The 18,410-nt window shown below is 37.2% G+C and overlaps 1 protein-coding gene across 2 annotated transcripts; it reads right to left on the bottom strand.

Annotated features, from left to right (window-relative positions):
- Positions 1–1,031: 1,031 nt before the first annotated feature.
- Positions 1,032–16,330, bottom strand: Sgf29 (SAGA-associated factor 29). 2 transcript variants are annotated; one of them, XM_089241314.1, is made up of 5 exons: positions 16,249–16,330; positions 12,037–12,117; positions 7,063–7,291; positions 4,821–4,969; positions 1,032–1,673 (listed from the first exon to the last, which is right to left on the bottom strand). In XM_089241314.1, the coding sequence occupies exons 2-5, from the start codon at positions 12,109–12,111 to the stop codon at positions 1,281–1,283; spliced, it is 846 nt and encodes a 281-aa protein (XP_089097440.1). In that variant the 5' UTR covers positions 12,112–12,117; positions 16,249–16,330; the 3' UTR covers positions 1,032–1,280. The 2 variants fall into 2 exon arrangements, with proteins under 2 accessions (XP_089097440.1, XP_089097441.1); XM_089241315.1 differs by having other exon boundaries at positions 16,119–16,253.
- Positions 16,331–18,410: the final 2,080 nt, after the last annotated feature.

Raw genomic sequence — 18,410 nt, forward strand, 5'->3', positions numbered from 1 at the left:
TTAAAAAAGAATATCTACAGCGAAAAAAAATAACCCTGGTATTTGTTAGTACAGGGTCCGAAGGGAGAAATGTATGGGATTGTACATCAAAAACCAACCAGCGTCACTAGCATTTTTCTTTATTCATGGCTGTTAAACTTATTACAAATAGTTATTTTTTTTAAGAGCCATTAATGGTTTTTATTTAAGTGACAAAGCCTGGTTTTGCCCCTCTCGGATTACATTCATTTGCAGACCAGGTACTGTGGCAGTAGCAATCCTTAAATATTCAAAAACCCTGTGCAGTGTGGTGTGTCATCTCTTCCAAAATGTATGCATCATCAGCTCAACATTCTTCACTTCCACACCCCAAAGCAGAATGTTTTGCATTGTTGCATTGTTCTGCAACAAGCTCTCAGCTGACTAGAAATGTTGTACGATAAAAGTTCCCACAACAGTGTTTCCTCCATTTTTGTTTAAATTCTTCCCAGATTGTTCTGTAGCAGCACTGATTTTGGCATATTCTGCTTCAGGGCTTCCATAATCAACTGGGACATCTATTTGTCCGATCATGAGGAATTCTATAGAAATCGAACCAAACACACACACACGGGAACATATATTTGAATTCAATTTCAAAGTTTTCAAATTCTAATTTACACGATGGCTACAAAAGCCTTTTTTGTTTCATCAGGAACATATATGTTATGTTCTCCCAGTGGAAAGGAATGACTAAAAAAGCTTCTGATATTTTACTTATTTGAGCCAAGCACAAAGTCAGCAAAGGCTTGTGGCTTTCCAACCTGCTTATATGTCCTCAAATGTATTTGGATATAGATGGAGGACATTTTCAGTATTAATTATGAACTACATTACTCAGTACTATGATATCCTATCACACAGTTGGATTATTACAGAACAGTGATTGTGAAAATGAAGTGGCCGAGCTTTATACGTTTGAAGGTAAATCATTACAAGAAAAAATTAAATCTATCAAAAACTATTACCATATTACCCCCGATTTTTCTGGCATGCAGGCTAATGTGGGAGAATACAGTATGTTTAATTTTTAATATTAAAAGTACTTGCTTTCCAAACACACCTCATACCTATATAATTGACAGTTCTTTTTAATAACACACATATTTATAGAAAAATTGTGAATTTTTCCATGACATCAAGGATGAATAAAATGAATATACAAATGCTCACATTTAGATAGGGTACAAAAAAAAAATGGTAATGACACAATTCATTATTGCTCTTAGCCTTCTTCTCATCCCAGAGATCAATGTCATCCACTACATGGCTCTATAGTTAATGACATATCGCTGGTGGATCTCATAAGGTTGTGAGTAACCACTCTCACAATTGGAGTCTTCAAAAATTATTTTATAACCTTCGGTAACTTTGGAGGGAGACTCTTCAACATAACCTGGATAGAAACATGTACTGCCAGGGAAATGGGCAAGTATGAGAGTCCCTTTCTGGAAAAGACACTCCGGATTAGTCTCTGGATTCGCTCGCATCCGGGGAAGAGGAATCACTTGGTCACGATCGAGAATGTGAACCTTTTCACCATCTATGTCCTTGACTTCATACTTGTTTGTGGTATCGTCGTAATAGGTAACTTCTACCAAGAAACACATTTCATTTCTAGCATCACCTATTATAGCTACCACCATATCGTCAATCTGAAAAATAAAAAATGACTATCAATATTTTACTCCGGAATAGCGCAATTCATATTTCGAATAACACATACCAGTGGTTCCCAAACTTTTTGAAGCACATCCCCCTTTTGACCAAAAAAATAAAAGTTTATCAACCCCTATATGGGATGACGGGTTTTTACTGGGACATTTTTTGCCAGTAAATTTGCTGTCCTGAAAGCATTTTTTTCAGAAGCTTGTTTTGATTTAAATTTTAATAATTAATAATTATCCTATGTGAATGTTGATGATTAAATTGCAATTTGTAGTCATTTTATAGATCCAGGATAGATTAATTGGATAATTGAAATTTTTTGATAATTTGAACTTTCTTCCAGCCAATTTGGAATTCAAATTAACTAAGTTTGACTGTATACACTGAGAAGTTAAGAAAACTGGTACAGAGAGACGAGAGTGTGCAAATAAGAATGAAATGCAACCAATCAACATAACTTGATATGGTCATCTCCACCTACATAAGACAATAGGCAGCATGTTATGCCTTTATAACGGTTTGTAACTTTTCCAATCCTCAAAGTAATTGAAGAAAACCCGGGAAGAGCGCCGGGTATTTCTGCTAGCCTATATACAGGGTATCCTGTAAGTGCTAATGCAGCCTTTATCTCATCAACCGCCCATCATACAGGTATAGTTTCAAATTAAAAAATGCTTAAAAGGCGTTGGAATAATATTCGATGCCCAAGCTGGACGTATGACGTCTCTAACAACAGAGGACAACAACTACGACGACAAAATTGGGAATAAAAATGTTCAACACCAGCTGATGAACTCAATGCTTGCCTCAAATCAACACTGGCATGAAGTTAAAAAATTATTCTTATCCACTAACATGCTAGTTCAACTGAAAAATGAATCAGCACTGAGATCATTTTCACGTCAGTTGATCAAACTTGGCAGTGGAATAATTCCCTTAGAGACCCAAGCACTGGACTCATTACGCTTCCAAATGGATTTTGCCAGTTGTTAAACTCAGTTCAAGAACTTGGAGAGAAAAAAACCCCAGAAAAATCCTGGTCTGGGGGCCCGGCACTACGCTGCTACTACTACTAAACCAGACATGCATGACATCGTCCATATACCTCTGCGGAACTTCTAATGAATTGGTACATGTTGGAATGTGTGTGTACGTATAGTGAACCTACCATGGAGTTTGTTGCTGTGTAATGATTGTTATGTGTAGTGCTACCATCTGCAATCAATTTTTTTAAACTATGAGTTTTTCTCAACTCAGAGAGTGAACTGTAATGAATGAATAATTGTACCATTGTGGGCCTGCTGCTCTCTGCGGCGAGACTTTTTTAACGGGGAGATCGGCTCACATTCACGCCTCAGAGTTGGGAACCACAGAAAACCAACTTGTAGTTGACATGATATGGGACCCCTAATATGGGATAAAGCTACCGATAACTCTGAAAGGTGACTGGTACATAAACATCCTTTCCGATCACTTATACCCATTCATATCCCATGTGCATTCCAACAGGCTTGGACAATTTCAACAGGATAATGCAACCCCACACACGTCAGGAGTTGCTGCAGAGTGGCTCCAGGAACACTCTTCTGATTTCAGCATTCTCCATTGGTCACCTAAATCCTCCAACATGAACATTATTGAGCACATATGGGATACCTTACAACACGATATACAAAAGAGATCTTACTCCCAGTCAATAGCAGAGAAAGAAATCGGTTACATGTCTGTCAACATCTGGAGCCAAACTGAACTGTGTCGCGAGATACAAAATAGTGCCTGGCTGTTGGCATCCATAAAAAACAAAATATTAAAAAAATGCATTTAGACAGGCAGCGCCACAACTATTGATACTATTTCTGATATCTTTATGTGGCAATCTACCTCAATAACTTTGTGAAAAATATGAATGTTTCCTGCAGTGATGCTCGTCTGTGGTGACTCGTTTTCAACTGCATCACCTCTTACTAAAAAAATTTATGCCCATCATACACTTGAGTTTTGGAGAATGTTTTTTTTTGCTGAACTGCGCATAGAATCTCCTCAAAGTTTCAAACTGTTTCATGCTTTCTTTACCCAGACATTTTATAATAATGCTCTGTTCAATAATAGATGCATTGCCACAGACAAAATAAAAAAAGAGGTAATGCACTGAAAACATAAAAACCCCCAGTCCACAACCATTAGAGGCCCACCCACCCCACCTTTCTGGAATGAAATTCTGATTTATATTTGATCCACTTATGTAGAAAGGTTTTTGTCTTGTGTTATTACACCTGAAAACGATCTCACAGGTTTTATTGTATCACAGAAGCAGTAAATAAAAACACTTAATAATATTACAGAGTTGTTACAGCCAATTAGCACAGAATAACATAAAATTGTGCCAAAACTATAAAATTAAGGCAAGACCACAAATTCGGAATTTGATGAATTTTTGCCAGTAAGCTCATTGCAAGAAGTTGTATTTCAATTCCATATCACAAATTTAAAAAAAAACTATTGTCTATGGATGGAAATGACATGACACAAGCAACAGTATGTTATAAAAAAATGGTTATAAAATGAGGAAATTATATATGTTACTGCCAAAATCAGAAGTGTGACCAATTCCCTAAATGGTTGAGAGGCTCTGCAATTTTAAAGAAAAAACATTGATTACAGTATCGTGACTGTGAAATGATTTGTATCTAGTGTGAATCACTATAAAGTTAATCACTACAGTAACACATGATGAGAACTTCACCACCTACCCCAATCTTGCCCGTTCACAATGAGGGGAATGGCCCCCAAAGTCCCCATTGACTTGTAGTTTGATAGTACAATTCTTACAAACAGCAAAAAAGAATTGATATTAAAACGTGATAATATACGATGGAAGCATGATAATAAATGACATAATATATAAAAAGTTTGAGTAAGCATTATATTGTATGAGACATCGATATTTCGGTTCTTTTGATCATTAGGGTTGCCATAGTTATTACGAAAAATAAGAGAACTTTGCGATGACCCAGAATTATGTTTTTTTGGACTTTGGCCAGGGATCACCAGCCACTTCGCAAACTGGTTGGCCAAAGTCTGAAATTTAGACATTGGCAGTAACACATACATAAGATAATTGTTTTTTATCATACCTTTGCTATATAGTTTGGTTCAGCTGGCATAGCACCGCAGAGAGGTGGCGGTATTTCATTAGGCTGACCAACCCACAAAGGCAGGTTCTGTCCACTTTGTTGAACCATAGAAATCTTGATACTTGTCTTTATTATTCCTTTTGGATGACCTGTCAAACAATGCATGTATCTTCTATTAGCTCTTATTATATGCAGTATACATGTAGCTATATGCTATATGTGTATACAGAGTGATTCAGAACTCATAGTCAAAGCTTTAAGGAGTGATAGAACACATCTATACAACAATTTCCATCATACAATGTGTGGTCTTAAGGCAAGCAGTGAACTGCTAGATGGTCCTGTCATCAAACACATTAACAGCGGGTTTCTGCATTTATCATCATTCCTGTCATAAGATTGCAGAAAGAATGGAGAAGTAAACATGCACTTCATACATGGTGCTGTCAACGAGAACGCTCTGGAAGCCCAAAACCTATAAAGTGTTTCTCAACAACATGTGTGCCAGATCAAAAAATTTTTAAGCGATTGCACCGATGTCCATAAGTTCTGAATCACTATGCATAAAATTCAAATATTAATATTCATACACCATGGTTTGGAAAATCTCAGGTTCCAGGTTACTATGGCCACTAAACAAAATTTGTATCAGCACCTTAAAGTTTCTATATGCAAAATTGCACACACACAATTGGGAGCAAAAAATTTCTGTTGGTATGTCAACCAGCATGAAAAAGAGTCAACAAGTTTCTGAAAATTTAAGAAACAAATCATTACTTTAAACTTTTTTCTCTTTTCTATCCCACTCTGCAGGGCTGGACAAATTGTAAACACATCTAGGTGCAAAGAAAAATTTTTAAATGCCATAAAAATTGACCCGAAGAAAAAGGTCTAAAATAATGCTTGTTTTGACTTTTTGCATCTTGATGCATGCAACTCTTTACGGATCAAAACCCTTTAACATGAGTTTGAAGATTTTAAAATTTTCCCTATGGTACATGAAATTATATTTTTAACATTCCCCCAATCAACCCTTTTGAATAACTGCAAAAAGAAGTTGTCTTGCTCAACTTCCCATATAGGATCAAAATACCTTGAATTCACTTTCATTTATTGTTTGTGAACTCCTGGAATTCAACTCAAGACTTAGAAATCTGTGGTAATTGGTAATACTTAGAATTAGTATTAAGTTTTGCTTGTTACCTATAACACCTATTTTCAACCTGTACTCCACTCCAGGACAATAAAATAAATCCACAGATCTAATAAATAAAAAATAGACATACACAGCTCGGCCATAGAAATTATAGAGTAAAAAGAGCTCCGGAATAAAAAAAGGTTGAGAAACACTGATCTATGGAGAAAGATGCAAATAAAGTGATGAAATCAATGCATCTGTTTTACTAAACGAAAAAAAGAAATTATAGCCTAGTTTTCCCTAATTCATAAATAACATATAATTTTTTAACCTTTTTATGCTAAAAGAAAATTAAAAAATGAAAAATATCCTAAAAATGTGAAGAAGTGTCCTAAAATGTGAAAAATGCATTTAAAGTGTAAAAATGCAACAAAAAATTCAAATGCTATCAACATCTGGGACCTTGATAATCCCCATCTTGATACTGTAACAAACTATAGACGATAGATGGCGAAAGTCTTTATCGCTATCTTCTGTTGGCAACGAGAGTTGATACCAGTTTCGGTTTATCCGACAAAGCTGCGATTGTCTGAGAACTGATGGGAACATTCTAGAAGGTCCCACCCCTCCAGACAATGGTTACGCACTTCTGTACGGTGGCGCCACCAACTTGGAAACAGTAAAGTAGAATTTTGTAGAATATTCCTTTTCTCGACATTTCTGCAGACCTATAAATATAGGGAGAATGAGAATAAGGGATGGCAGATGTGAGGCTCAAATAAAGAGAGGCTGGATGAAAAGTCAGTTGTTATTTAACTTTGCAAAAAACTTGTTAGCTCTTTGATTAGGTTGCAAACACGTGTAAATTGCTGTTCTGTAAATAAATCTATGTTTGTCTGTCGAACCGCTTCTTGTTTTGCAATCTCAAAGTCTTGTGGAAAATTATCTGGAACAATACCATACCATGAAAGTAAATGAAGATAAGACCAAAATAGATAACTGCCCTGCTCCTTCTTCAAAATTTACAATAAGGATTCAAAATGTTTATGCAATCATCTCTGAATTGATAAACCAGTTAGATATGAATAAAAGTATAATGCTTACCTGCCTTCTTTGATAGCAACCTTCTCTCATTTCGAATTGCCCTGATCTCATGGATGACGGTTAGTGCTTTCCGTAAAACCTCAGCTTCAGCATCCGCACTTTGTATGGCATCTTTATAAAGGCTACAAAGCTTTGCTTTCAATGAGATAGACATCTTCGATTCTTTTAGCGCTTGCTTCTGGGCTTTAGAAACCTCAGAGAGACAATGTTCGCTATTGTTCCTTTCATCCTATGAAATATTTTAATAGATAAACATACATACATGCATGCGGTCGGAAATGCTCATAATTAAACATAGATATAACAAAGTTCCTTGTTTCTTAGATTTTTTCCATGTTATACTTTCACTCATAAAGAATACAGTGAAATTTTGATATAACAAGACCCTGCGTAAAAAGAAAAATATTATTGTTGAAGGATTATCTTTATATCAAGAGGCGCAGCACTTTAATATTAGAGTATGGCGATTTCCAAACAAGACTGGAAACAAAATATTGTTGTAGACGCATTACATCATCATCAACAATTTTCAATCACTGCAGAATGAAGGTCTCCTCTAAATTTTTCCATTTTACTCTGATACTCTAGCCATCCAGTTGACTCCAGCCACTCCCCTGATTTTATCTATCCACCTTATGTGGGGGATGCCTTGTCTGACATTTAACACCATGGGGACGGGGTACCAACCCAGAATACTTGTGGTCCATCTGTTGCCCTGTCTTCTTGCAATATGCCCAGCCCATTATCATTTCAAATGTTTGATTCTTTCTATGATATCATATACCTTTATGTGGCTTCATATCAGAGTAATTCGTTTTTTGTCTTTTCTTTTGATACTTAACATACATCTTTCCATGCTCTTTTGTGTAGTCTGTAGCCTTTGTATCGTCTTGCTTGTGAGTGTGTCCATGTTTCAGCTCCATAAGTCAGTGCTGGTAGCACACACTGGTTAAAAACTTTTCTTTTCAGGCATAATGGCATGTGACGCTTCAGAATTAGTTTTTGCCAAAAGTGCTCCATCCAATCCTGATTCTTCTGTTTATTTCATTAATGATTTTGTTGTCCATGGTAATTTCTGGTTCCAGGTATACATGGCTTTCTACTTCTATCTTTGTGTTGTTGAGCAAGATCATCTTCTTCAATGCAAAGGAGTTGAACAAAACTGTAGTCTTTTGCAGATTCATTTTCAAATCCACCCGAATACTTGCCTTTGCCAGTTCTTGTATCATTTCTTCTAATTCGTTTGGATTACTGCTGATAATAACGTCGTCTGCAAAACGCAAATGGTTGAGAAATTCTCTATTTATTTTAATTCCTTTCTTGTCCCAATCCAGTTTAACTGAATACTTCTTTTAAAGCAGCAGTAAAGAGTTTTGGTGAGTTAGTATCACCCTGTCTGCCACTTTTCCCAAGTTTAATGGGTTTTTTTTCCTTTGTCCAAATGAATGGTTTCAGTTGCTTTGTCATATATTTTCTTGATAATTGATTAAGTCTTCTCTACCCCAATTACATCTAAAGCTTTAACAACAGCAGATGTGAAGACAGAGTCAAACGCTTTCTCAAAATCGATGAAGGCCATACACAATGGTAATTCGTATTCCTTGTGTGTCTCTATGAGTTGCCTGATTGTTTGGATGTGATCCATTATACTGAATCCGCTTCAAAATCCTGCTTGTTCTTTTGGTTGGGCTTCGTCCAATATGGGTTCAAGCCTATATGTTAGCACTTTGGTAAAGATTTTATCAATTACTGATAAGAGACTGATTGGTCAATAATTCTTGATATCCTCTTTTTCATCCTTGTTGTAAAAGAAAAACCATCATCGCATTATTCCAATCTTCAGGCACACCCAATTTTGTGAGACAATTTGTGAACAAAGCAACTAGTATAGGCAAATTCTTCTCCTGCTTCTTTAATGTCTATTGAATCCCATCTTTACCTGGGCATTTTTCTTTTTTCATGCATCTTATCCATTGCCTTGTAGACTTCTTCTTTCAGCACAGGTGCTACTTGTACAAATTCTGCTCCATTTTCTTTTCTTCCCATTCTTCATGTTTGTATAGAGTATTATGAAATTTCTCAACAATACTAATAATTTCATTTTCATCTTTTGCGATGGTTCCATCTTTCCTTTTTTAGTGCAAAAATTTCCTTTCTCCCAACCCAGTTTTCATTTTGCTGATTTTAATCTCAAATTATCTTCCAGTGCTTTCTTTACAATATCACAATAAAACTTCCTGACATCTTCTGTAATCCGCTTTCGTACCGTCTTATATAAGTAAGTAACTTCTTAACTAATATAAAAGCAACTTCTGTTACTTTTTTCATCAGTTTGATTTCTTTTTCTCCAGCTACTTCTTTTGCTGCTTCTTTCAGGGGTGCAGTTAAATTTCTGTTCAGTGTGGTGAGATCTTGTCCATCTTCAGCGGTGTTATATAGCAAATCAAATCGGTTCTTCAGCTCTAACTGGAATTTACATCAATGTTCTTGAAGATTTGCCATATCTATGACAGTTTTGCTCTTTCCATTCTAGTGTTAAACATTATTTTACATCTCGTCAGTCGATGATCGCTTCCTGTATTGAATTTGTTGAGAACACTGCAGTCTTGGATCATATGCTTCTTATTAGATAGAATGTAGTTGATCTCGCTTGTTGTTCCAGTTGGGCTTCTCCAGGTCCTCAATTTCTTTAGGGATTCTTCTTAAAAAATGAATTCATGATGCTTAACCGTTCACTCTCTGCAAATTCAATGAGTCTGTTTGCTCTGTCATTTTGTGCACTATAACCATGAATTTCAACTGAGCTTTCATCATTTCTTCTCTCAAATTCTAGTATTGAAGTCAACCATTACTATTTTGATATGATGGTTTCCTTTACTATTCATCTTGTCTAATTCTTCATATAAAAGTCTTCTACTTCTTTCTCAGAATAGCTTGTTGTTGGTTCATAGACTTGTATAATCTGTTTCCAGTATCTGCTTGATATTTGCATAACTATCTTTGCAGCTCTATCAGATGTTGTTCCAGACTCTGCCACGAAGCTGGACTGGAAGAGATCTCTGTAACGGGATAAGTCCAGTGGCAAAGTTCTGGAGTTCATTCATTTATTCAGCTCTATCAGATATGCTATCTAAATCAACAATGTGATTTTTCCACTTTTTATGAATGAGAAATCCTACTCCATTATCTGTTCCTCTGTAGTAAAATACATGTCCACTGGCAAGTTCGATCTCTGCTTCTCCTTTTCTTTTTACTTCACAGATACCTAATATGTCACAATTTATTCTCTCCAGTTCTTCTAACTCCTGTAAACAATTTTTTGATGAAAGAGATCATCCATTATACATGACCAAGGTCATCATCTTATGGCAGCCTAGTTCAACCCAGAGATTCTTAGCATCCTCTGTCTTCATGTCTTGCTGGTTGCTGCCATAACCAGGAACCCTCAGCCTACTGGGGACTGAGGGCCTTAATTTATAGACAGAATTCATATTTCTTTTTAGAGGGTATTTGGCTGTAATCCTCCACGCTGACCAGTGCAAATTGGAGGAAGCCCACCTGTGTCCGTTTACCACGTGGTAAACATGGCTACTTACAGGTTGTACCACGAGAAGGTGCAGATTGGACCTTAAGCCGCTTTTACTCCTAGTCTATTCAAGTCCTCATAATGAAGTAATTGAAGGGTTTTCTCCTAGTTAACAAGTAAAAACTGTGCCTAGGTCTCCTTAGACCACTAGCTCTGCATTTAGTAACGATTGAGAGCTAATACATTCAAGGTCTTCATGGCCATCAGCACCATGGTCCCAGGACAAGTGATTTTTCTAAGACTCCCCCCCCCCCCATCTAGAAATGCTTGTTCACCAATTTACTCACTTTCGTAAATTTGAACTAGATCTCATTTTTATGAGGCCCCTGGCTGCATCCAGATGAGCCCATGCATTAAGACAGCACTGGATACTACTACTAAACCACACACATGCACCTCGTCCATATTCCTCTGCAAAACTTCAAACAAATTAGTACGTAATGAACCTAACATGTAGCTCGTTTCTGTATAATACTTGTTACAGTGCTGTCATCTATTTCTCACAGTATGAGTGAGGTGTTATGATTATTATCCAGGCACTGGATACTGTCTGGCATAGACCTACGTACACAGGATTTTCTCAGTCGGGGTAGGAGGAATTTTTTTTCTTGAAAAAATGCCAAAATCTTTGCTATGTGAAGGGGAGGGGTTCAACCCCAAACCCCCCCCCCCTCCTTTGCATATGCCAATGTAGCCTCGTGCCTATCACTTTTCCTCAGACATACACTTTAATGTGTGAACAAAAGCCATGTATTGGCAGGATCAAGAATTTATTTATTTATTCTTTCAATTCAGAGTTACCCTAACCTTTTTGTTCCAATCTTCTCCTTATTCAAAAAAAAAAAAAATATATATATATATATAGGGTAAGCTGTCATAGACGCAAATTTTGACATGGATATGTTCTGTGCATCTTGAATCACGTGGTGGGCACTCGTTTAATGAAACTGGTATCATCGGATTTGTCTCTGGATTATCTAACAGACAATACATTACACTGTGATTTCTACCTTTTACCTTTAAAGACACAAATTGTGATTTCTACCTTTTACCTTTGAAGACACAAATTGTGATTTCTACCGAAAATATCCCTTTTTGAATAAACCCTGTTGCATAATCAGACAGAGTTCATCCCAAAGATTCCGAAACAGTCAAAAAAAGTGCATTTTGAAAAAAAAATGGAAATGCTCCCTTTTGAAAACAAGCCCTTCACATAGAATTTCAACTGTATATCAAAATATAAGTAATAGGAAGGGGGGATTGAAATACATAAATTTCAAAGCTTCTAAAAACAAGAGCGAGGAAGTATTGTGATGGTCATTCCAAGGGGGTTGTTATTTTCAACCTCCAGCCAATGTGGCAAAAACTACAGCATATTAAGTAATTACCTGACACTGATGGACAAGTCTATAGAGGTCCTTGAATTTATCTTGTATCATGGTCCTGTCTGGGTCTTTCTGCATGTTTACCTGTTGCAATAAAAAAATATTATCTGAAATACAGGGAGCGTCAACAATAACACAACACCAAAAAAAGATTAGAATATTCTTATTAGTGAATTGATAAAAACTACATGAGGAGAGAAGGGCAGGAATTGCGAACTTATATCTTTACAGCATGCATAGCCTTTCATGAAATCACATTGCAGTTTTTGATAATGTCTAAAAAATATGCCAGCGAAGAATAATGATCATTCATCTTGTCTTAAACAAGTCAGTTCCATTTTTTTTTCAGTTTTTGACCATCCCATAATTTTGGTAAAAAATTCAATTTATTAACAAATCTGTTACTTTAATGGATATCTGGTAACCCTAACTGAACTGAAGCACATTAACTGGTTTCCGCCCAACGTCCTCATTTGAGGACAGCAAAGATTCAGCAAATAATGCTATAAATATTATATAATATTTATAGCATGTGTGGATGACATCCCTACTCAGATACTGGCACCGAAAAAAAATTTCAGAGGGGCCATTTCTGGTTTGGAAATGAACTTTTGAAGTTGGTGTATTTTATTACCTCATAGGTACTCTAGTTTTCCACCTTATATTATCGGCATTATCCCGTACTCTGAGTAGGTTTTTTTCAAAAACTGCTTATTCAAATGCAGGTAAATTTTTAGGATATCTTGATGGGAGAGATTTATGAAATAAAAAATAGTTAAATTTTTGCACTTTCGATTGAATTTTGTTTTTTTTTTCTCATGGACCATATAGCATATGTACCAGGTTTCAATGAAATACATCTTGCAGAGCCGGCGCAACATAGGTTGGAGTAGTTTCAATATACTGACAGTGATCAGACCAATGTAGCGTCCGTTATGGAGGACATATTCCATTGAAACTTAGTAAATACGCTGTATGACAGGGTTGGCAAAGTGGGCCCAGCCCAGAAGAACCTAGGCGGGCATGCCTACGACAAAAATCTGTCTGGTTTTTGCTCAAAAGTTGGTTTTTGCTATGTGTGCCCAGTCTACAATAGTACAATTTTGAGCAAGCTTATATGTTCTCCTAATCAAGTTTGACCGTAATTTCCCAAATACAGTGAAACACTTGCATAATGATATTGAAGGGACCAGAGAAATGTATATGAAGTACAGGTGACTGGATACAAAGTTAAAATAATTTCGGAAAGAAAAATCACATTCATGCGTCTGGAATAGGACCACCAACATTCCATTATCCGGGCGAGTGCTAAAGCATCATGCTACAAAAGGCAGACATTCTATAACCGTAGAACAATATATTCCTACTGCTGAACGCTGAGAGGGTGGTTCAGCTCCCCACAGAGGAATGTGACTGTTCTTTCCAAAATTGTCTTTGCTTTGTATCCAGCCAGCTATACTTCGCAGTGGAGAGGTTCATCGTTTCATTTCAGAGAAACATATCATTATATAGTAGTTAATCATAAAAATATATGTTCCCCCCCCCCCTGCCATGGAAAATGGATGTTATATTGGAAGGAAAATATATAGCATAGTCGTTATATGAAAACATTTGGGACTTTTCCTACTAGTCGTTGTCTTGGAATGGTCGCTATAATAAGCTTTGAATGTATTGACACGATGGAAAGTACGGCAGGATCACAGAGTTATATCATTGTATAGGCGATTAAAATGTATATTAAGTATCGTTATATAGCAGTTTTCCAAACCATTTGATGTCGTAGACAGAGCCAGATTTTGGATCATGCGAACTGTATGGCCCCAGAAGGGGGCAATTGAAGGAGGCTGATTTTTTTAGGGTACAAACTGAAGAGCAGGGGCAATTTTTTATCACAAAAATGTTATTTGCTTACATTTCTTAGCTGCCAAGTTTGTAGAATGAGAATTCGGGATCCAAAAATTCGCACGGATCCAAAAATTCCCATACAAAAATAAATGAGGAAAGGGATCTTTTAAATGTTTTGGGGATTTTTTATTAATAAAAGGGATATTATAGGGATATTTGCCCATTGCAAAAACCATGACACCCTGCAAGTCATTGCCAATCGTGGCCAACCAGTAGGTTAAAGTCCTTGGGTTAAACTAATTACCTCTAAAAATCAAATCTTGCAAACCAAAAAATCTGTATTGTGTCCAAAACGGGACATATGGATAAAGCAGATACACACAAGTGAATTTTGGATTTCGAAAAGCTGGACTGATGCTTGCCGATTGGCAAATTTTGTGTTTTATCCCCAAATAAAAAAATTGTGATTTGACGTAACGGCAACAATACGATTGAATAATCAACGTTTGGGTGTACCCAAAATTCCAAAACAAACACAGCTATACGCGTTTCGGAATTATATGAAGTTCCTTCATCAGTAACAGAAACAAAGAAAAAAGAAAAATATTGAAAAAACTCCTTATAGCAGGAGTTACTCGCTGCTGTAGACAAGAATCAAATTACAAAAGTCGTATTATCAAACCCAAAAGGTAATTAATTTCTATAATGGCGACAGTTTACACAACACTTATCAGCATTTTTTTTTTTTTTCAGGTAAATTCTTGAGGAATAATTTTTTTCCCTAAATGTAAGAATTTTTTACAATCACAGGCAAAATTCGGGAGGTATAAGAATTTTTCGGGAGTCCGGGAGATACAGTAGAAATTCGGGAGACTTACCAGCTACGACACTTGAAAAATATTCAGAACTAGCCCTGGTCACAGCCCTCCCCACTTCAGTGAAGGTCAAGGACCACCTTCCCCCTGTAGCAAAGATTGATCACCAGGCCCCTCCCACAAAATCCAAAATGCACTAATAATAGTAAATGAAAATGATCCTGCAGACCCTTTACAAGATACTCGCAGGGAAGGCCCACGGATCAGCGGACCACAGGTCGAAAAACCGCTGTTATACAGGATTTTTACAGTGGATCAAGTAATTTTAAACATAACACTAAAATTCGGCCTAAAGCCGAGTTTTCCTAAGAGTGGAAATTCTGCGCCATGTGCAGTGAGAAAACACTGATTGGTTAGAAACTTGAAATTCAGGTTTATCCAACCAATCAGAGTTTTCACGCTGTAGAAACCTGCTCCTAGGAAAACCTGGCTTTAAGCTAGTGTGCTGTGCGCAACTTGATTCGCCCAGCGCGAAACGCTGTCCACTCACCAGTAAGAAAAGCAGCATGCCTGTTTTCCTACAGAGCGTAATACGCCTGGCGACAGTGCTTTACGTCGGGCGTGATTGGCCGACTGCTTCTGGAGGAGTCAAATGCGTCATGTGCCGCGGTTTTGCTGATATTCTCTACACTCTTGTGTGTGTTTTTTTTCCTTCCCTTCAAACCGGAGCATGCAGACGACAGAGTAACTGATGCCAAAGCCATATACTTTATATAGCTGCCCTGATCTGATGCGTCTCGCTAGGAAAACACAAACGCGTAACGTGATTATGTAACACGTTTCTGTCGGCGCGAAATAGTCTAATCCGGTTCACGCTGCGCAACAAACCTATTCCTAGGAGAACCCGGCTTTAGCTTCAATGCTTACTAATCTCGTCATCAATGAAGAAATACAACGTTATTGATTAATTTTGAACGTTTTTCGGCACCGCGCCCACAGAATAGGTCCATTTCGTGCCGGCAGAAACGTGTAAATATATCACGCGGCGCGTTTGTTTGCCCAGCGTGGCGCATCACGTATTTCGTCGTCTGCATATATATCCACGTACTTTTGCCATTTTGCTCAGTAAAAATAGGGAGACGGAAAAGGAAAGAAAACACAATAAAAGTGAAGACAAGATCGGCTAAACGCGCAGCGCCCGACGCATTTTAATCCTCCGAAAGCAGTCGGCCAATCGCGCCCGACGTAAAGCGCTGGCGTGTTACGCTCTATAGGAAGAAATCGCACCACTTTACCTGTTGGTAAGTGGACGACGTGTAACGCAAGGCGATTAATGTTGCACGCGGCACCGAAAACCTTCTCTAAACTCCCGACCATGATCAACCAAATCCAACAGATACAAACTGTAGAGAGAGTGATAATTACGACATGCGCAATTCTTCGAACATCGGTTGAGTCGACTCCAAAGATAACGGGTTAAGAGATTGCGAGATTTTATTCTTCAAATGGAAAAGAATTAATTAATTTTGTGATAGAAAAATTTAGTAATACTAACCAGAAAACTTCTTTCAAGTTTACAAGAGAGTAAACAACAAGGGAGAAAAAACTGTAAATTTCTGGTAAGATATGCGAGTGAAATAACCTTCTACTCCATCAAAGTTCTCGATTGTGAATTCTGAATGACCATATGACCCGCAACTTACGGGACGTGCCTGTATTTTACAGAATTTCGGAAATCATGATTTTTCTTTATCGAAATGTCCCTTTCTTTTTTGACATGAGCCTACATGGATTAATAATTTTAGCTGAAAACCATGAATTTAGTTGATTTTCATAATTTTGGCATCTGTGCTAACAGGAGCATTTCTCTCCCCTTATTTTTCTGGGTGGTTTATGGTCAGGTGATGTTTACTATGAAAGTGGAAAAATTTTCAAACTTTTTAATGGTGAACTTTTTTCAGAATATTTTTCATGCAATATATGTAGGATTAACAGATTTGGAAACAAAAACGAATAGCCTGTACCAGAGGTAGTCTATTTCTGTGATTTTCACAACAGATGGGGCCACTATACTGATCAGAAAACCAACCACCACTATAATTTTTCATGACTGAAACAGAATCAGTAAAAAAAAAAAAAAAACAGGGAAGAAAAGGAAACAAATATCGATCAGTCTCCCTTCATTTTCCTGCCCCACAGACTGGTCAGTTTTATTGCTTTGCAGCCTTTGCCTGGAACATGGTGAGGATTTCTTTCGCCAAGAACCTTGTCATTTGTTACATTTATTGGATTTGTTGCTGTTTTCTTCTTCCACAGCTGTTTTTGTATTGTCTTTTTCACTTCTTTTTCCTGCAGCAAGCTGGTCCATAGCATCTGACCTGTTCGAAGACAACGTGGGTTCTTGTATTCCGGGAATTTCGACAGCGATTGGCAAAATCACGTGAAAATAAACCAATTAAAGAGTGGAAGCACTCGCGTATTTGTATTTATTATGAGATTACTGAAGGGAATTGCACAATGTAAAATAATGGATGACTGGAAAAAAAATGAAGAATAAAAAGAATGATAGTGAATAAAAGATGATATATTGTATTTAAATTTTATTCATTATTTCATATTATAGTCATATTATAGTCATATTATATTTATATTATGTTCATATTATATTTATATTATGTTCATATTATATATATTTATATTATATTCATTTATTTATTAATTATTAAGATCAGCTTTTGCGCAGACGCATACAAGATTTTTAAGGAGTTTTTAGTAAAATACATTAGCGGTTTTTTCCAGAAAACGGTAGGCACACCTACAACACGATACTTACACAGAGGCGCTGACATGAAGAAAACATTGGGAGGAGGCGAAAGTTGCTGATTGTCTCGTATATACGGGAATCAAGTGCGTATGAAGGAGAGGGAAGGTATATTGTATTGTTTTTCCAGAAATTAATGGGGTGGAGAGTGGCTCAGCTCCTTAAAAACTTATGGGGGTTTCAAATGGTTTCACCCATTTCGCATGAAAAAATTCAATAATTTATTACCTCCACTTCAAAATATGAAAGCCAGATGGCAACACCAGCAAGAACATGAAACAAGCATAATTGTGACAACATAAATACGTTAAGGGGGAAACACAGTGTCGTCTTAACGCATGGGCCCACCCGAGCACGGCCCGGGGGCCTCAAGAGAAGAGGGGCCCACAAAAATGAGATCTGGTTGAAATTTTCTAGAATTAACTAAGCTAATTAATTAGCCTCAGAAGAATCATTTGGCCCGGGGGCCCATGATGCTCTTAAGACGGCCCTGGGGACACATACACACACAAAACGTTCCTGTATGTACTGATTCGCTATGATGTGTACGAGGTGCATATACTGTTAAGTAGTAGTAGTGGTATTGGAGCCGGGGTTGAGGTGGGGGTACTCACAGTACTTTATAGCACGGATCTGAGCATTCCTAGTATTACAGTGAATAGAGCTTATAACGTTCCCTCTTAAATCGTTTTCTTGCTTAGTACGACACCATTTTCATGGTCCCATCCATGGGCGGAGATATGGGGGGGGGGGGGGGCATTGCCGACGATTTGACGGGAAGGACGAATTGTGTAAGTACATTTTATCGTCCCTTATTTTACAGGACAGCCATATTTTATCCATATTATTAGGCTTTTGGTCTGGAGCGGTCGTTCCCATCACCCCAGAATCGGAGT

This window comes from Pholcus phalangioides, unplaced genomic scaffold (genome assembly GCF_987345545.1).
Source record: "Pholcus phalangioides strain wild (caught in Gottingen) unplaced genomic scaffold, Ppha-v1.0 ptg000013l_1, whole genome shotgun sequence".
Classification (NCBI taxonomy): domain Eukaryota; kingdom Metazoa; phylum Arthropoda; class Arachnida; order Araneae; family Pholcidae; genus Pholcus; species Pholcus phalangioides.